The sequence below is a fragment of the Ochotona princeps genome, chromosome 4 (assembly GCF_030435755.1).
Source record: "Ochotona princeps isolate mOchPri1 chromosome 4, mOchPri1.hap1, whole genome shotgun sequence".
Classification (NCBI taxonomy): Eukaryota; Metazoa; Chordata; class Mammalia; order Lagomorpha; family Ochotonidae; genus Ochotona; species Ochotona princeps.
Window position 1 is genome coordinate 53,573,165 of NC_080835.1, and position 16,520 is coordinate 53,589,684.

General features: G+C 44.4%; 1 protein-coding gene and 1 pseudogene across 2 annotated transcripts in view; one reads left to right on the forward strand and one right to left on the reverse strand.

Annotated features, from left to right (window-relative positions):
• C2CD3 (C2 domain containing 3 centriole elongation regulator) overlaps nt 1-16,520 on the reverse strand; it is a 104,869-nt gene that overhangs the window by 9,720 nt on the left and 78,629 nt on the right. Inside the window, exons 28-31 of one of the 2 annotated variants that reach the window (XM_058663570.1) lie at nt 16,328-16,461; nt 9,077-9,238; nt 5,046-5,266; nt 1,789-2,689 (exon numbers count right to left, since the gene is read on the reverse strand). In XM_058663570.1, coding sequence (XP_058519553.1) covers nt 1,789-2,689; nt 5,046-5,266; nt 9,077-9,238; nt 16,328-16,461 — 1,418 coding nt within the window. Of the gene's footprint in view, nt 1-1,788; nt 2,690-2,854; nt 3,024-5,045; nt 5,267-9,076; nt 9,239-16,327; nt 16,462-16,520 lie in introns of those variants that run through there. The other variant, XM_058663571.1, reaches the window with a different exon arrangement.
• On the forward strand, nt 10,822-11,804 carry LOC105942085 (transformer-2 protein homolog beta-like; annotated as a pseudogene).

Consider the following 16,520-nt stretch of genomic DNA (forward strand, 5'->3'; position numbering starts at 1 on the left):
TGTGTAGACAGTTGATGTTAACTTCTGCAACAGCCTAAGTGCTGTTATTGCTTCTGTTTCACGCATGAGGAAGCTAATGCTTATTTGCTTCTGGGACAGAGTCCAAGCCCCTCAAGGCCGGGCACAGAAGGCTCTGTGAGACCCAGCGTGCCCCACCTCTCACCTGGCCCTGGGCTGCAGCCACAGTGAACGGGTGCCTGCAGGCCAGGCTCCTTCTCCTGGCCACACCTCAGCACACAAGGCTGGTGTGGGCAGTCATCTGGGCCCTGCCTTCACAGTGCCTTTACGGTCTGGCTCACATGTCTACATGTCTCTTTCTGGGATATTTGAGAAGTTAGAGCAATTCCTCTCCTGGTTCCTAGCATTTGTCCACGTTTCGTCACAGCACTTGGAACTATAACCACCATTGCCTGATTGCCTGTCTCCTGTCTCATAATGGGTCTTTCTTCAGGTAAGGTCTGATTCAGATCTGCCCTCTGTACGTAGCACAGGGCCAGGTAACACTAGGCGGTTACAAGAATGAATAGTTGGAATGTATGAAACTGAAGCATAAGCGGCAGTTCCTTCACTGATTGCTTTCTGAGCACAGCTGAAATGACCATGGAGACAGGAAGGCCAGGTGAGAGAGAACTTTGCTGGAGGCACCAGCTTTCCGATCCACCTCCCTCTCCTGTCCTAAAGCTTTCCTCTGACTGTGCTAAGCTGCACATCTGTGCTCTGGGTACAAATGATTTCCCCTCATTTTGTGTTTCCCCACCATCTTGTGAAACCACCAGAGTCCAGTCTGCATTTACTGACTGCTTCGCTGCACAACAGCAGGTGATGGGGACACAGAACAAAATACAGTCACTGGCGGGGAACTTGGGAGTCCAGTGATTGTAGAATGATTGGCGCCAGCGTCTAGGTGAACATGCAGGCTCAGAAAAGTTAAACTAAATGTCTGAAGTCACGTATCTAATAAGGAGCTGGGCTGAGGGTCTCTGTTCTAGCCCAGGAAGACCTCTGGTTAGAGAAGCTGTTTGTTTGATCTACAGCCATGCAACACCTCGGCCTGTTGTCAGGATTCCAGGGGAGCTGGTACCAGCAAGATACCAGCTAGGCAGGTGCAGCTGTGATCCTCAGTGGTTCCCTCTCCCCAGTACATGCCAGTTCGTCTCAAAGAAAGGAGAGAATGTCAGGGGTTCCTTCTTCCTGAGAGCTTAGGCAAATGCATACAGAGAGTGTCCACATCTTAGCTCCATCATTTGCTCTTAAAAAATTAAATTTCAGGCAAATCATGGTAGCCATGAGCCTCATTTTCATTACATGCAAAATACATATGACATCTACCTCAATTTGCTCGTCTGATGGATTAAAAAAAAAAAAGATAGAAAGGTTGTAGTGCATAGTAAATGCTCAATCAGTAATAGTGCTCTTCTTCCCCCTCTCTCATGCTCCAGTTTTAGTTTGCCCGGAATCCAGGGTCTCGCCCTCAGATGGTAAAACACCAAATAGGTGAACCAGATAAACTAGGGTAGATTAGGCTAATGAATATTAACATCTAAACCCCCAAAGGTATTATGCCTTGAAGGGCTGGCTGTAATGGTTGAATGGTAGCACCTATCATGCAGAAGTGTCTTCTGAACGAAAGGTCTTCCCAAGCCCCCCATGTGTTCCACGAGGGTGGCACGGCTCACAATCACTTATACAAACTCACAATCACATTTACACACTTGACCTAGGTACCAGCATCATCATAATGCTCGGAGGTGGCTTAGGAGACCACCGTGGAAAACAAGGAAAGGATACAGGAGGCGGCTCTGCCTTGTGGACGCCTCAGGTCCAGCTGTTGTCTGCTTCTGCCTGCTGCCTGGGGAGGCCACGGGTGGCCCCTGATGGTTTTCCTTTCTCTGGGGGGCCAGGTGTAGAGGGAACTTCTCAAAGCTATCAGCAGAGTCACTGGGCTCACTGGAGGCAGCTTCATTTTCAGTCTGGGCCTCTGGCTTGGGCTCTTTGTCCTCATCTGCCCGTTGGGAGCTCCAGCCCACAAACATATCCCTCAGTCTGGCTCCTGAGAGCTTCAGGCATGGGATAAGCTGAGGGTTGGCTGAGGCCGACTCTCTAACCCTGCCCTGGGAGCTCTCTCCCTCACAAGTGATGAGATTTTCTTTTGTAGGTTTGGTGGCCCTTTCCAGGGCAGATGGAAAGCTGCCTCTGCCTTTGACCTCCTCTCTGGGACAAGGTTCTGGAGAAGGACAACGGGGCCTTTCCCTCGGCATCTCATCAGGCTCGGGGCTGATGAATTCACTTGTGTCAGACATGAAACTGGACCAAGGGCTAGTTTTGTCTGTCACGGTGGTGATCTCATTTAGGGTCCTGGGTTCAATGATGTCTTCTTCGTAGTCCTCGTCACTGTCGGCTGGGCCTGGCTCAGTGTCCTCACTGCTCAGTGTCCTTGCAATGGGTACCGTGTGCCCCAGGGGCTCACTGAGCACTCCTTTTCTGTTGGAAGTCTCTTTGGGAACAGGGACAGATGAGGAATTTGTGCCCTCATCCAGAGCTCTTGCCAACGGCTTGTCCAGAGTTGTTCTTGCTTTCTGTATGGCCTCGGTGTCCTGACAATCTGGGAGAGTGGAGGCCTCTTTGCTTCTATTCCTGGCTCGGTGAGAACTCAAAGCTGCTTGAGAATTCCTGGTGATAGTCTGCAGATCTGAACAGCAACAGATATCACTCTTACTACAAGGCAGGGCCACAGACCACTCAAGTTTCCCACACCAGCCTCTCGCTTCAGAAGTACTCGTGCAATCAGAATCTGAACAAAGCTTAAAGACAATTAATCCACCTGAGAGTCAGCGAGACTATATTCAAAGCAGGATAATTTCTAGTACTTTATTCTAGTATCAGAGGACCAAAATCTAATCTATTTATAGCTGTGGATACATCAGTGGAAATGCTTTCAGAGACTATCTGCTCATGCTCAGGAATTCTTGGGAGCTGGGAGTCCTGGCGGGCATGTTCATGCTTCCATTTACTTCAGTCATTACCTATATTAGAAACCAAAATGAGAATCCACTTATTTACCTATTTGATGAGTTATTAGAACTATCTTATTTTAGTGGAAAATAAAAGCAACTACCCATTACCTTGATGATAAAGCAGGGGAGGTTTACAGAGAAAAGAGAAGCCAATGGAAATGTTGGAAAGAGGTGAGAAAAATTGTGGGTTCAAATCTCTACTATAGAGGGTAGGCCTTTGGCACAGTGCGTATAACTTCTTTTTTTTTTTTTTTTAAAGATTTATTATTATTGGAAAGCTGGATATACAGAGAGGAGGAGAGAAAGAGAGGAAGATCTTCCATCCGATGATTCACTCCCCAAGTGAGCCGCAACGGGCCGGTGCGCACCTTTCCGATGCCGGGAACCAGGAACCTCCCCTGGGTCTCCCACGCGGGTGCAGTGTCCCAATGCATTGGGCCGTCATCGACTGCTTTCCCAGGCTACAAGCAGGGAGCTGGATGGGAAGTGGAGCTGCCGGGATTAGAACGGCGCCCATATGGGATCCCGGGGTGTTCAAGGTGAGGCCTTTAGCTGCTAGGCCACACAGCCGGGCCCGTGTATAACTTTTTGGGATGCCTACATTCTGTACTAACGTCCCAGACCTGCTTCTAATTCTGGCAATGCAACACTCCAGCAGGCAGCGGATGATTGCTCAAGCACCTGGGTCCCTGCCACCCACACAGGAGACTCAGACTGGGTTCTGGGCTCCTGCCTTTGACTTTGCCCAGGCCTAGCTGTTGTGAACATTTGAGGAGTGAACCAGCAGATGGAATATCTGTCTCTCTCTCTCAGCCATTTGAATAAATGAATTTACAAAGCTAGAGACAAAAAATCTCTACTGTTTTTTGCTTACTTTGGAATTCCGAGCAAAAGATCTTCTCTGAGCCTGCTGAAGTGTAATCAACACTGCCCCATTTCAAAGGTGACAGCAAAGAACACATGAGACAAATGGGGTTAGGCACTGCCCTCACAGCAACTGACACACAGCTCAGCCTTCATGTTGGCTGTATACTACACTTGTAGTTTTCAGGCTTTAAAGAGGGGTAGGCATATGAAAATGAAACATCCCTACTTGAATATAAGAAAGGCATCAGGAAGCAGACTTAGCTGATTCTGTTCTTTGGTCTATCTGGACTACCCTTTGCATCTTGGGACAGTTTTTTGCTTTTTGCAAATTGGCCTATCTCTCAAGGCTAGGCTCTACTGTACCTCTTTCGGAGGCCCTGCCAGATGCACCACCTGGATAGGATTGCCTTATAGTCTGATTCTATAGGGACACACTTAAGAACCTGTTCCCATGTAACAGCTGTGTATTTTTTCCCAACAGACTGTGAGCTCCTCAAGTCAGGGATCTTATGTCTGATACAGGGTGCTTCTGGGGTCTGGCACAGAGATGTGTCATACATTGTATTCATATCCATGTCTAGTAATTGCAAAAAGGTATACTGAGGGGCTGGTGCAATGGCATAGCATGCTAATCCTATCCCTGTATAAAGGCTAATCTGCTGGTGCTACAAGCATCTCATGTGGCAACAGCCCAGAATCCTGTCTCCTTCTTAGTCAGAATAACAGAGAGGGAAAAACCGAAAGAGATCTTCTATCTGCTGGTTCACTCTCCAAATGGCCACTACAGCAGATGCTGAGCCAGTCTGAAGCTGGAATCTAGGAACATCTTCCAGGTCTCCAAAATGGGTTCAGAGGCCCAAGCACCTAAACCCTCCTTCGCTGCTTTCCCAAGTCATCAGCAGGGACCTGGATCAGAAATTGTGCAACTAGGACACAAACTGGCACCCACATGGGATGCTGGTACCACAGGCGGAGGATTAATCTACGTCACTAAGCCAGCATATCTGCTGTCATACTACTATGTCTCTGTCAAAAACAATATGGTTATAAAAAGGCAAAGGGAAGATAATGGAAATCATTGATCTCTGGCTGTTATAGGGACGTGTCAGGGCAGACACTCTGGTTGTCAGAACTCAACAAGAAAGGCCCTACAGCCATCCATACCCGTGATCAAGGAGCTGACTTGTGACACCAGGTTACTGGATTTCTCCAGGAGGCACTTGCTCTCGGGATCTAGGCTGCCAGCTCCTGGCCCAATCGTGTCCCGGGGGCTCTCGTGGCCCTCCAGGATGGTGGCAGGAGTCTGAGGACTGAGGGGTAAGAAGGGCTTGCTGAGCTTCTGGCTGAAATACCGCTGGATCTGATCTAGTTCATTCAGATTCTTCCTATAAACAACAAGGGGTGGGGGAAAAGACAAGAACGTCATTTACAGAGATGAAAAACATTTGTTGTTGTTGTCTCCTGGACTTCCTACTGCCTGCGCCAGGGATCTTAATGCCTCTCACCTGGTGTATTTACACTTGGGCTGCCTCTTCCCAATCCACCAACTCACCCTTTAGTCCCGATTACAGTTCCATTGCTGGGGATGACTTTCCTTTTTTTCCGGCTAATGCGGTTTCCTTTTGAATGTCTAGCAAAAATGTAACTGAAATGAAAACATTCCAGTTCTCATTTCTTTACTGGAACCAACTAAGGCTCTGGTAGGGACCTACATTGTCTTTAGTTACCTGGACTTTAAATAAGTGATCTTTTTCAAAAAGTTTCTAAATTGAGTTAGGGACCTCTTGCTTTGTGTCCCACAGTTCTTCCTATACTATCTATTTCCCCCTGATACGGACTGTAAGCTCTGAATTCATTTCTTTAGGTTTACTACATCCAGAATAGGGCCTGGCACAAAATAAGTGATGTTGAATGGAAAAATGGACATAAATAAAAGACAATTTAAAAAGTTCTCTGTTGAAAAACTTTATAGGGGAAGGTTGATTCTTTCAATTCTCTGGTAAGAAACCACATCAACTTTCCAGTTGTGCAGTATTTTATGCTTATGCTCTCAAAGACATTATCTTGTTTAATGCTCAGCCAACCGGATGAGAGCAGCAGTTATTTTACAGATAGGGAGCTTGAAGTGCAGAGAATTTGTGTGATTTATCCAGGGGAAGGAGTAGTAAGTAGTATCTAGCTACTTAGGATGAGAATCCAAGAGCTCATACCTCCATGGAGGAAAGCAACTCCCTGCTCTACCTCTGTTCTAGTTAAGGTTGAATCTATTAAGATTGCAGCTCACAGTTCCCTAAAGTGTTGAGTTACCTATCCTTTAAACTTTGGTACTTGCAGCATCGCTATCACACTTGTCACAAGACTTTCCTTAACTTTCTCATTATGTGCTGGCTCAGTTTCCCCAACTAGGCCATGGGCATCTGGTTCCTGGCACAAACAGCACAACAGACACTAAGTACGTGTAAAATGAACTGAAAAGTCCATCCTTTCGTTAAAAACTATATGTAAGGAGTCAAAATAAAAGAAAATGAGAGAACGAAGTTGATCCTTAATCCAACACAAGGTTTTATCCAATCACAGCAGTGCCTGCCAAACCACCTAGGTGTCTATTTTCCGGTGCATGCCACATGGATAAACAGCAGCAGCAGGAACACGCAAACGAATGTAAACTCAGTGCAGGTTTAGCAAATGGGCAAATGCAATTCTTGGTCAGAGGTTCTCGGTGCAGAAACTCACTAGTACCAAGCTGCAAGTTTTTCACCTGTAACACAGGTTTAGCAATACTTGCCCTGAAGTCTTCATGGGAGTGATTTAAATGAAGCACTGTTTAGGACTCTCTGAACCCAAGGAAGCAACGCAAATGCATATGACCGTGGTCCATCCTTGCTTTGTAGAGGAAAGTGGTTTCCAAAGCTTAGTTATCGGACCAGGAGTAACAGAACATCTGAGAGCTCTCAGGTCCCATCCCAGGTCTACTGAATCAGGAAGCGGAGGGGTAGGTCCTAGCTGTCAGTGTCTCAATGAGTCCCTTCTGTGATTCTGATACATACTGGTTTCGAAGAATCCCTGCTTTAGGGCAGTGGGTTTTAGTCTGGGATTGTGGCCCCAGAGGACATCTGGCAATGTCTGAAGGCATTTTTTGGTTGCCACAGTTGGAAGAGAGGTATAGTGGACTGACTAGATCCTGTAAACATCCTATCGTGCACTTGACCACATCTGCCCCTCCACAAACCTGTCTGGCCCAAATGTCAACAGGGGATTTGCTCTAGGACAGAAGAGAGCTTGTTTTGTTTTTTTCTTTTTCTTTTTGGCTTTATTCAGTGGGTTCCAAATATTTTAACAACCCAAGAAACGATAGCCAAACTATCAGTGACTTTTGTTTTTAAATAGCCTCTGTCTCCAGGATCTTACTATTCTGAAAATGTTACTTACTTCTCATGACATCAATTTGGGCTGCTTTTCATAGCATTCGACATTATTACTCAATTCTTTTCATTTTGGCACAATTTAAGTCACAGTCTGGGAAACTGATATCCCATATTGCAGTATTGGTTCAAAGTCCTGGCTGCTCTGTTTTTGATTCGGCTCTCTGCCAATGCTCCTGGTGATATGGGATAGTTAATTCCCCAAGGAAGTACTTTCCTTCACTTGGGCCCTGGAATGTTATCATGTAATCACTCCCCTTTCTAGATTCCTGAGAAGCCTGGAGAAGGCAGGGCTCTCTCTTCCTATGGACTTGAAGGATATGGGCTAGATACTTCTCTCTCCCATCTTTTCCTTTCCTGGTCCACTCTGTCCCTGAACAAGCCCCACGTGAGTCTGTGAATTCCTTACCTTTTAAATAAACTTTTTCACTTTCTGAACTGTATTGGTACCTGTGCTTAAAATGTTTTTTAAGAGGTAAGAACCTAGAAAAGAAATATTAGGCCCAACCTAGTCCACAACACTGTGGAGGTAGCAAAAGATGGCCCAAGTACTTGGATTCCTGCCACCCATATGGGAAACCTGGATGGAGTTCCTGGTTTCTGGCTCCAGTCTGGCCCAGGCTCGGGCACTTTGGTCAGTGGATGGGAAATCTTGCTGTCTGTCACTCTACCTTTTAAATAAATTAATTAAAAAAAATTTTTTTTGCTATTTAAAAAACATTTTATTTACTTTTATTGGAAAATCAGAATTACAGAGAGAAGGAGAGACAAAGAGAAAGATATTCCCTCCTCTGGTTCACTGCCTAAGTGGCCACAATAGTTAGAGCTAAGCCGATTCAAAGTAAGAGCCAGGGGCTTTTTCTGGGTCTCCCACGTGGGTCCCAAGACTTTGGGTCATCTTCTACTGCCTTCCCAGGTCACAAGTGGGGAGCAAGAAGGGAAGTGGAACAGCTGGGATATGAACTGGCGCTCATATGGGATTCCTGGAATGCAAGGCAAGGACTTTAGTCACTAGGCTACTGTGCCAGGCCCGGCTATGCTTCTTTTCTGAGTTTGTATTATAAAACTAAGAGAGAGCTTCTAATTGATCGAGGTGACGCTCTGCTGGCTCTGCCTACAAACCTGAGAGGGCCTCCCTAAGAGGCCGTTGAACTTGAACTGGACAAGTGGGATGCTGGACTCTGTATGGTGTAAACTTTTAATTAGGGAATCTCAACGGAACTTGAGCTGTGGTTATGCATCAAGGTGAAGGAATTCATGATGGGGGAAGGGTTTGGGGTGAAGGGGGGGGAATCCCAGTACCTATGAAATTGTGTCATGTAATGCAATGCAATGTAATTAATGAATAAATGAATATTAAAGAAAAAAAAAAAAAACTAAGAGAGAGACAGGAGATGCTAAGGATGGATGCTGGCTGGGAAGTAGAGGTTGTGAGGATAAACGCGGGAGTCAGGCTTTGTTGTCGGTGAAGCATATTTTGAGATGGTGTAGGTGTCAGGGTTGTTACTCTTTAAATTTTGGTAAAAACTGTAAAGTTTGTGTATTTGTAGGTGAGTCAGTGATGGAATTCCCTAAAGGAATGGAAGTCCCCCAGCTGAGACATTTCCATCTGTGAAGAATTCTATGATGTGCCAGAGTCCCACCTGACACTGAGATGCACTGGAACCCTGTTAAACGTTGGAGAACAGTGGAAGCTGATGAGACAGCACTGCACATGGCCACCGCCCTCTTCTTGTGCTCCCCATGGCTTCCTGTGTCTTCTGTCAGCCTTACCTGAGAGAAGTCAGGATGGAGGTATTGGAGGACAAGGGTGATGGGGTCAGTGTGTCATCACGCGGCAAGGCTGCGTCTCCCGGCTGCAGGGATTCATGAAATCGGCGGATGTTTTGCATGTGCTCTTCATGGCGTGACACCTGGCTTCTTGTGGAACCACTCCTGTCCAAAAAACCAGAAAGAAAGAAAGAAAAGGGGGTGGGCGGAGCGAATAAAACTTAGCCAATGAAAAAACTTCCAATGTGACAGTAAGCAAATTGCTTTCCTGAAATGATACTGTATTCCTCTCCCTAATTCTACAGTTCTGGTTTCATCAATTCTTGATTGGAGTAAAACTGTGTCACAACTAATTGGCTTTAAATCTATCTTGCACATTAATAGCCCAAGTGAGCTTCCGGAAACAGAGTAACTAGAACAATATATGGAATTATCAGTATATGTCAAGCCCCGTAGGAATTCAATATGTATTAATCTGTTTAATCATACATTTAGAGCTTTGGTATTTCGTTTTTACACACAGAACAAATATCAAACATCAGATTCAAGAATGGATCCCATGGGCCCGGCGGTGTGGCCTAGCAGCTAAAGTCCTCGCCTTGAAAGCCCTGGGATCCCATATGGGCGCCGGTTCTAGTCCCGGCAGCTCCACTTCCCATCCAGCTCCCTGCTTGTGGCCTGGGAAAGCAGTAGAGGATGGCCCAAGGCTTTGGGACCCTGCACCCGCATGGGAGACCCGGAAGAGGTTCCAGGTTCCCGGCTCCAGATCGGTGTGCATCGGCCCGTTGTGGCTCACTTGGGGAGTGAATCATCGGACGGAAGATCTTCCTCTCTGTCTCTCCTTCTCTGTGTATATCTAGCTGTAATAAAAATGAATAAATCTTAAAAAAAAAAAAAAGAATGGATCCCAGACATTTACTTCTGTCAAAAAAAAATTGGTGGCTTTATTGAGATATAATTCACTTATTTAAAGTGTACAGTTCAGGGTTTTAAAAAATATTCAGTTATTAAACTGTCAACACAATTAATTTCAGACATTTTACAAATAAGCCTCATACTTGTTAGCAGTATTTTACCATTTCCTCCAAAGTGACTAGTCATAGGCAATCACAGAAAACTTCAAAAAGTTCATGGAAACATTGAATTATTAGATAAAAATGAAAAAATATAAACTTCATCAATATAGGCTCTACCACATCCAAAAGTTGGAAGTGATGATAGCAGTTACTAAGTCCACTGCCACAGAACCGAGGGTCTGGGAATTCACCTAATTCAATGCAGTCTTTTATGTTACTAACTGAAGAAAAGTGGGCACTCTTTAAGATCTTTGAAGATTAAAAAGAAATCAGGAATGAAATCAAGACAGTGAGGTGGGTGCCTAATGACTTCCCATCAAAACTCTTACAAAACTACCCTTGTTCATCGGAGGAATGGGCAGGAGCACTGTTGTTGCGGGAAAAGACTTCCCTGGACATTTTCTGCTAAAGTGTTAACGTCCTTAAAAATCCACCTTCCCCTTTTAAACAAAATTTTTATCAGTTTTTATTGGAAAAGTAGATTTACAGAGAGAAGGAGAGACAAAGATGTTCTATCCATTGGTTCATTCCCTAAACGGCTGCAATGGCTGGAGCTGGGACAATCCAAAGCCAGCAGCTTCTTTTGCATCTCCCACACGGGTACAGGGTCCCAAGTGTTGGGCCATCCTCTGCTGCTTTCCCAGGCTACAAGCAGAGTTGGATCGAGAGCCCATGTGGAGGCTGTGCGCAGCACTTGTCTCTGGCAGCTCGGAAAACTGCGTCCTGGGAGGCTGTCATGGAACCTCCTCTGCTGCCAAGAGGGTTGGCAGCTGGAAGCGTAGCGAGCAGCAACAGCAGCCGGGCGCCTTGAGCGACAGTGGCAAGCAGAACTACTGCAAGCGGGAATCCCGTTCTGCTCCAGAGGTGGAAGTGCTCACGGAATGCAGAAACTCTGCAAGGCATACCCCTGCAAGGTCTCACTCCAAGGAAAATTCCCAGCGTCCCAGATCAAAGTCCAGGTCCAGATCTGAATCTATGTCTAGATCCAGAAGATCTCTAACACATTATACAAGGTCACAATCTTGGTCCCATTCCCATAGACAATCCCACAGCAGGTCTTACAGTCAACATTATCGCAAATGGCACAGCCACAGCCATTCTCCCATGTCTACTCCTAGGCGTCATGTTGGAAATCAGGCAAATCCTGACCCCAACTCTTGTCTTGCAGTATTTGGTTTGAGCTTGGACACCACAGAAAGAGACCTAAGAGAAGTTTTTTCTAAATATGGTCCTATTGCTGATGTTTCTATTGTGTATGATGAGCAGTCTAGGTGTTCCAGAGGATTTGCCTTTGTTTATTTTGAAAATGTAGATGATGCTAAGGAAGCTAAAAGCGTGCCAACAGAATGGAGCCTGATGGGCACAGAATCAGAGTTGATGTCTCTGAAACAAAAAGACTACACACTCCGACACCAGGAATTTACAAGGGGAGATCTACAGATGCCAGTTCACGCTGTCGGGATTATCACAACAGAGGGCATGACTGAGGTAATGATGATCGAAACTAGTATAGCAGATCATATAGAGGAGGTGGATGGAGAGCTGCTCAAGACAGAGATCAGATTTATAGAACACGGTCACCTTCTCCTTACTATAGTAATAGAGGATACAGATCATGTTCCAGAACTCGATCCTACTCTCCTCGTCGCTGTTAAAGTTATGAACACTCTGAAACCTGCCCTAGAGCTCAGATGATGTTTGTAGGAAATATTTTTTATTGTCTCCTGTTTAAAAAGTGAACAGTGCCCAGTGGAGTTAGGTGACTTTTACACCTTTTATGATGACTATTTTTGGTGGAGCTGAAATGCTGTTTTCATTCTGCATTTGTGCAGTTTGGTGCTTTGTTCAAAGTTAAGTGTTTCCAGAGAAGTATGTTTTGCATGTATTTTTTACAGTCTAAATTTTGACTGCTGAGAAGTTTCTATTGTACAAAACTTCATTTAAAAGGTTTTTTTTTTTTAACCTTAGGAGGTTTATTCCAGCGGGGCAGGAATGGGGTACAGGTGGTGGAGAATAGCAGGGAAGAGGGGAAGGGGAAGGGAAGCCGGAAGGAGAAGAGAGGGGGTTTTTCTACTTAATCCAGGGTATTCTGAAGATCGAAGTCTGTGTGTAAAATGCTGCCAAATGGCAAAAAGCAACAATAAAGTCTAGTTTTTACTTTTCTTTGTAACATTAAAGAGAGAGAGAGAGAGATGGATCAGAAATGGAGCAGCCAGGACAGGAATTGTTGCTCAGATGGGATGCCAACACTTGGTGGTGGAGGATTAGCTAGTTGAGTCATTGTACTGGTTCCCTTAAAATCCTTTTTAAATGAGCAAATGTTGCCATCTTTCAAACCTACTGAAAGTCAACAGGTAAAATGCCTAGAGAATCCCCTAAACATTGTTCCATGACCTTTGTCTGGATTGGCTTGCTTTTGCTTTGAATGATTTACTTATGCCTTTTAGTAGTCATTGGCATGATATGTTTTATCTCCTATATTGCATTGTTTTTTGAAGAAACATCTCAGGACCTGGATACTACTTGGCTAAAATTTCCACTGAAAGCTCTGTTCTCATCTGAAGGTGATTCAACACAACAGTTTGGCACTTACTTTAACTTATAACTTTTTAATCAAAATTATGTTAGGTAAAATAATTAAAATGCTAACGATACTGGCTATTTTCAAAAAAGATTTATTTTTACTGCAAAGCAAGATATACAGAGAGGAGAGACAAAGAGGAAGATTTTCTGTCAAATAATTCACTCCCCAAGCGGAGCTGAGCTGATATGAAGCCAGGAGCTTGGAGCCTCTTCCAGGTCTCCCACATTGGTGCAGAGTCCAATGCCTTGGGCCATCCTTCACTAATGTCCCAGGCCACAAGCAGGGAGTTGGATGGCAAGTGGGGCCACCGGGATTAGAATCAGCACCCATATAGGATCCCAGTGCATGCAATGTGAGGATTTAGCTGCTAGGCTACCACGTCTGGCCCGATGCTGGCTATTGTTTCTGCTGCAAGTTGTTGGTTCTCTTCAATTAGGGCATGAACAAGATTAATCTTTTCCTCTATTGATGTGGATGGTCTGCTCGATGTGGCTTTCATCTTTAATAACATCGTTTTTTTTTCTCTCTAGTAGATATATATCTTATTCCTTAAAACATTTTATTTGAGAGGGAGAGGAAGAGGGACACAGAGAAGACAAGATAGAGAGAGAGGGAGGGAGGGACGGACGGAGGGAGAGAGGGAGAGAGGGAGAGAGGGAGAGAGAGGGAGAGAGAGAGAGAGAGAGAGAGAGAGAGAGAGAAAGAGACAGACAAAGAGATCCCTCATCTGATGTTTTACTTGGTTTACTTGCTTAATACTTGCAACAGCTGCAGTTGGGCCAGGCCAAAGTCAGGACCTAGGTGAGTGGAACTTAACGGAGGTTTCCCATGTGGGTGGCAAAAACACAAGGATGTGAGTCCTCACCTGTTACTTCCTCGAGTGTGCAACAGCAGGAAGAAGGGAATAGAAGTGGAGTTGGGACCAAAACCTAGTTGTTCCCGTATGGGATGTGGGCATCCTAAGTGACATTTGAACCTCCTAGTGAAATGCCTTCTCCTTCTAGTATTCAGTAATTGGAAACTTTTTCTTTTTAATGATGTTTGTATGCCCTGAATTGTCAAATGAGTATTAGGATTAGCCTGTGCACTGCCACAAAGAAGCCCGTAAAAATTAACAGAGATGGGACCTGGCAGCATGGCCTAGCGGCTAAAGTCCTCGCCTTGAAAGCCCCGGGATCCCATATGGGCGCCGGTTCTAATCCCGGCAGCTCCACTTCCCATCCAGCTCCCTGCTTGTGGCCTGGGAAAGCAGTCGAGGACGGCCCAAAACATCGGGACACTGCACCCACATGGGAGACCTGGAAGAGGTTCCTGGTCCCGGCTTCGGATCGGCACAGCACCGGCCCGTTGCAGTCACTTGGGGAGTGAATCATCGGATGGAAGATCTTCCTCTCTGTCTCTCCTCCTCTGCGTATATCTGACTTTGTAATAAAATAAATAAATCTTTAAAAAAAAAATAAACAAAAAATTAACAGAGATGGTGTGGAATCTGTAGATTTGAAGTCTTCCAAACCAGGAACACAGGATGCCTGTTTGCTCAGATGTTCATGAATCTCAACCATGTAATGAAGGTTTCAGACAATATATTTTGCACTTCTTATTTTTTAAGTATTTACTTTATTTGATGCTATTGGATTTGTTTATTAATTTCTGGTGTACAGAAATATAATTGATTTTACATTCATGATATCTAAAAATTTTCTGTTTAGATTTCTAATTTGATAAAAATGCATAAATTTACCATTTAGTGAGTTCTGACAGATGTATGATTTTATGGAAATAATAAGCACAATAAAATCAACATATCTATCAGCTTCAAAAATTTCTACTTGTCATTTGTAACTGCTTTCACATTCCCAATCTATTCATCTTGCCTTGTCCTTAGGTAACCACTGATCTACTTTCTATCATATGTCATTATTCACTTTCTAGAAATTCGTATCAGTAGAATGGTACACAATATATCCTTTTCTGTATTCTCTCCTTTAGCATAATTATGTTGAAAATAATGTTATTTATCAGTAATTCATGAAAAAATTGATAATATTTCAATGTATAACATATCAAAATTTGATCATCCATCCACCTATTGATTGATGGACCTCTGACCTGGTTGTAATTTTTGCTTATTAAAAGTAAAGCATGGGCTCGGCAGCGTGGCCTAGTGGCTAAGGTCCTCGCCTTGATCCCCTATGGCCGCTGGTTCTAATCCCGGCAGCTCCACTTCCTCTCTAGCTCTCCTCCTCTCAGTATATATCTGACTTTGTAATAAAAATAAAATAAATCTTTAAAAAAAAAAAAAAGTAAAGCACAAAGACTAAAACATTTAGAAACTGTTGCTTCAGGTATTACCCCAGTATGATAGGTAATAACACCTTTCTCTTAAGGTTATTGTAAAAACTCAATCAGCCACTATGTATATACAGTGTACATCAAAATGAGTTATTTGTCTTCTCATTTGTTATGGATACTTCATAACAGCCTTGCAACAACACACTATTTTCATTTAACACGTGAAAAAGCCAAGGCTCAGAGAACTGAAGCAATTAGCCTAAGCTCACACCTAGCTGGTGAGTGGTAAAGCTAGTACAGACCTCTGAAGTCGTCCACCCTCAGATCCCATCTCACCACCCTGCCCGTGGAGCAAGGCAGGGTCAGAAAGAGCCGGATGTATCTGGTGAAGTGGTTAGAAAGGGAATTACAGCCTTGCCTTGGATGCAGGGCTAGATTAGAATAGAATATAATATGACATTCTGATGTGGTCCTTTTGCAGTGGTACCACAGGGACATTTTTAGCTGGACAAAAGGCAAATTGTTGAACTTTGAACTTTTAAAATTATTAAACAGTGACACTAAGGCACCGTCATCCTGCTGTTTCACTGACTAGCTACAGTCAAATTAACTTTGTATAAAAAAGATAACAAAGCAATTATCTAAGCTGATAGTATGGGAATTGGGAGAGCACAAAGCTCCCTTTGTACAGAGGTCACAGGATCTCTTCACGTGGTGGTGATGATGCAGCCTTGAGTAGAAGGGCAGCACCCCAGTGTCCTTCCTAGGATAAAGGGTCTTCTCAGTAGCGACTGCTGTGGGAGTGCTGAGAGAAGCGTGTGGGAATGTGCTGCTGGGAGGAGATGCCAGAGGGTACAAGGGCCTGTAGGGTGTGACAGGATGGAACATGTTCTAGTCCTCATACCCACATGGACATTCAAGGTCAGCTTCTGTAGAAGGATGGGTCAGTTGCTTTTTATAAAACAACTTCGCACATAGTTTTGGGAGAGGACAGATAAGATATATTTTTCATATGGCTGATGACTGAGTATAGGGAAAAAGGCTAAAGACATCTGAGGATAAAAGAAAAGTGTCTCTCGCACTGTTCTTTCAATAGCAATACAATTCTAGATCCTATCTTTAAAAAACTTTGCTTTCAAAGGATCTTAAGGTTTCCAGAAGGTTGTGGTAGAAAATCAACAAACTCGTTCCTTGTCATCTCTAATTTCTTCCTTTAATAAAGGAGTGAGATGGGCAAATAAGCCAGTTTTCACACTGCTACCCTTTGACCCCATTTCTTGTCATCATCAAGAAACCACTCACCTCCCAGGAGTGGAGAAATCAACTTCCTTTGAAGAGATGTGAGGAACTTGGTTTGGGGTTGACCTTGCAATGCAGCTGGGGAGTGCAGTACGCATGTCAGAGCCAGCGAAGGAAAAGGGACTGTACACTGGGATCTGCAGAGGCAAAAAGAAAACTGATATACTGGATACCAGCATTCTGGAACAAATTTGTA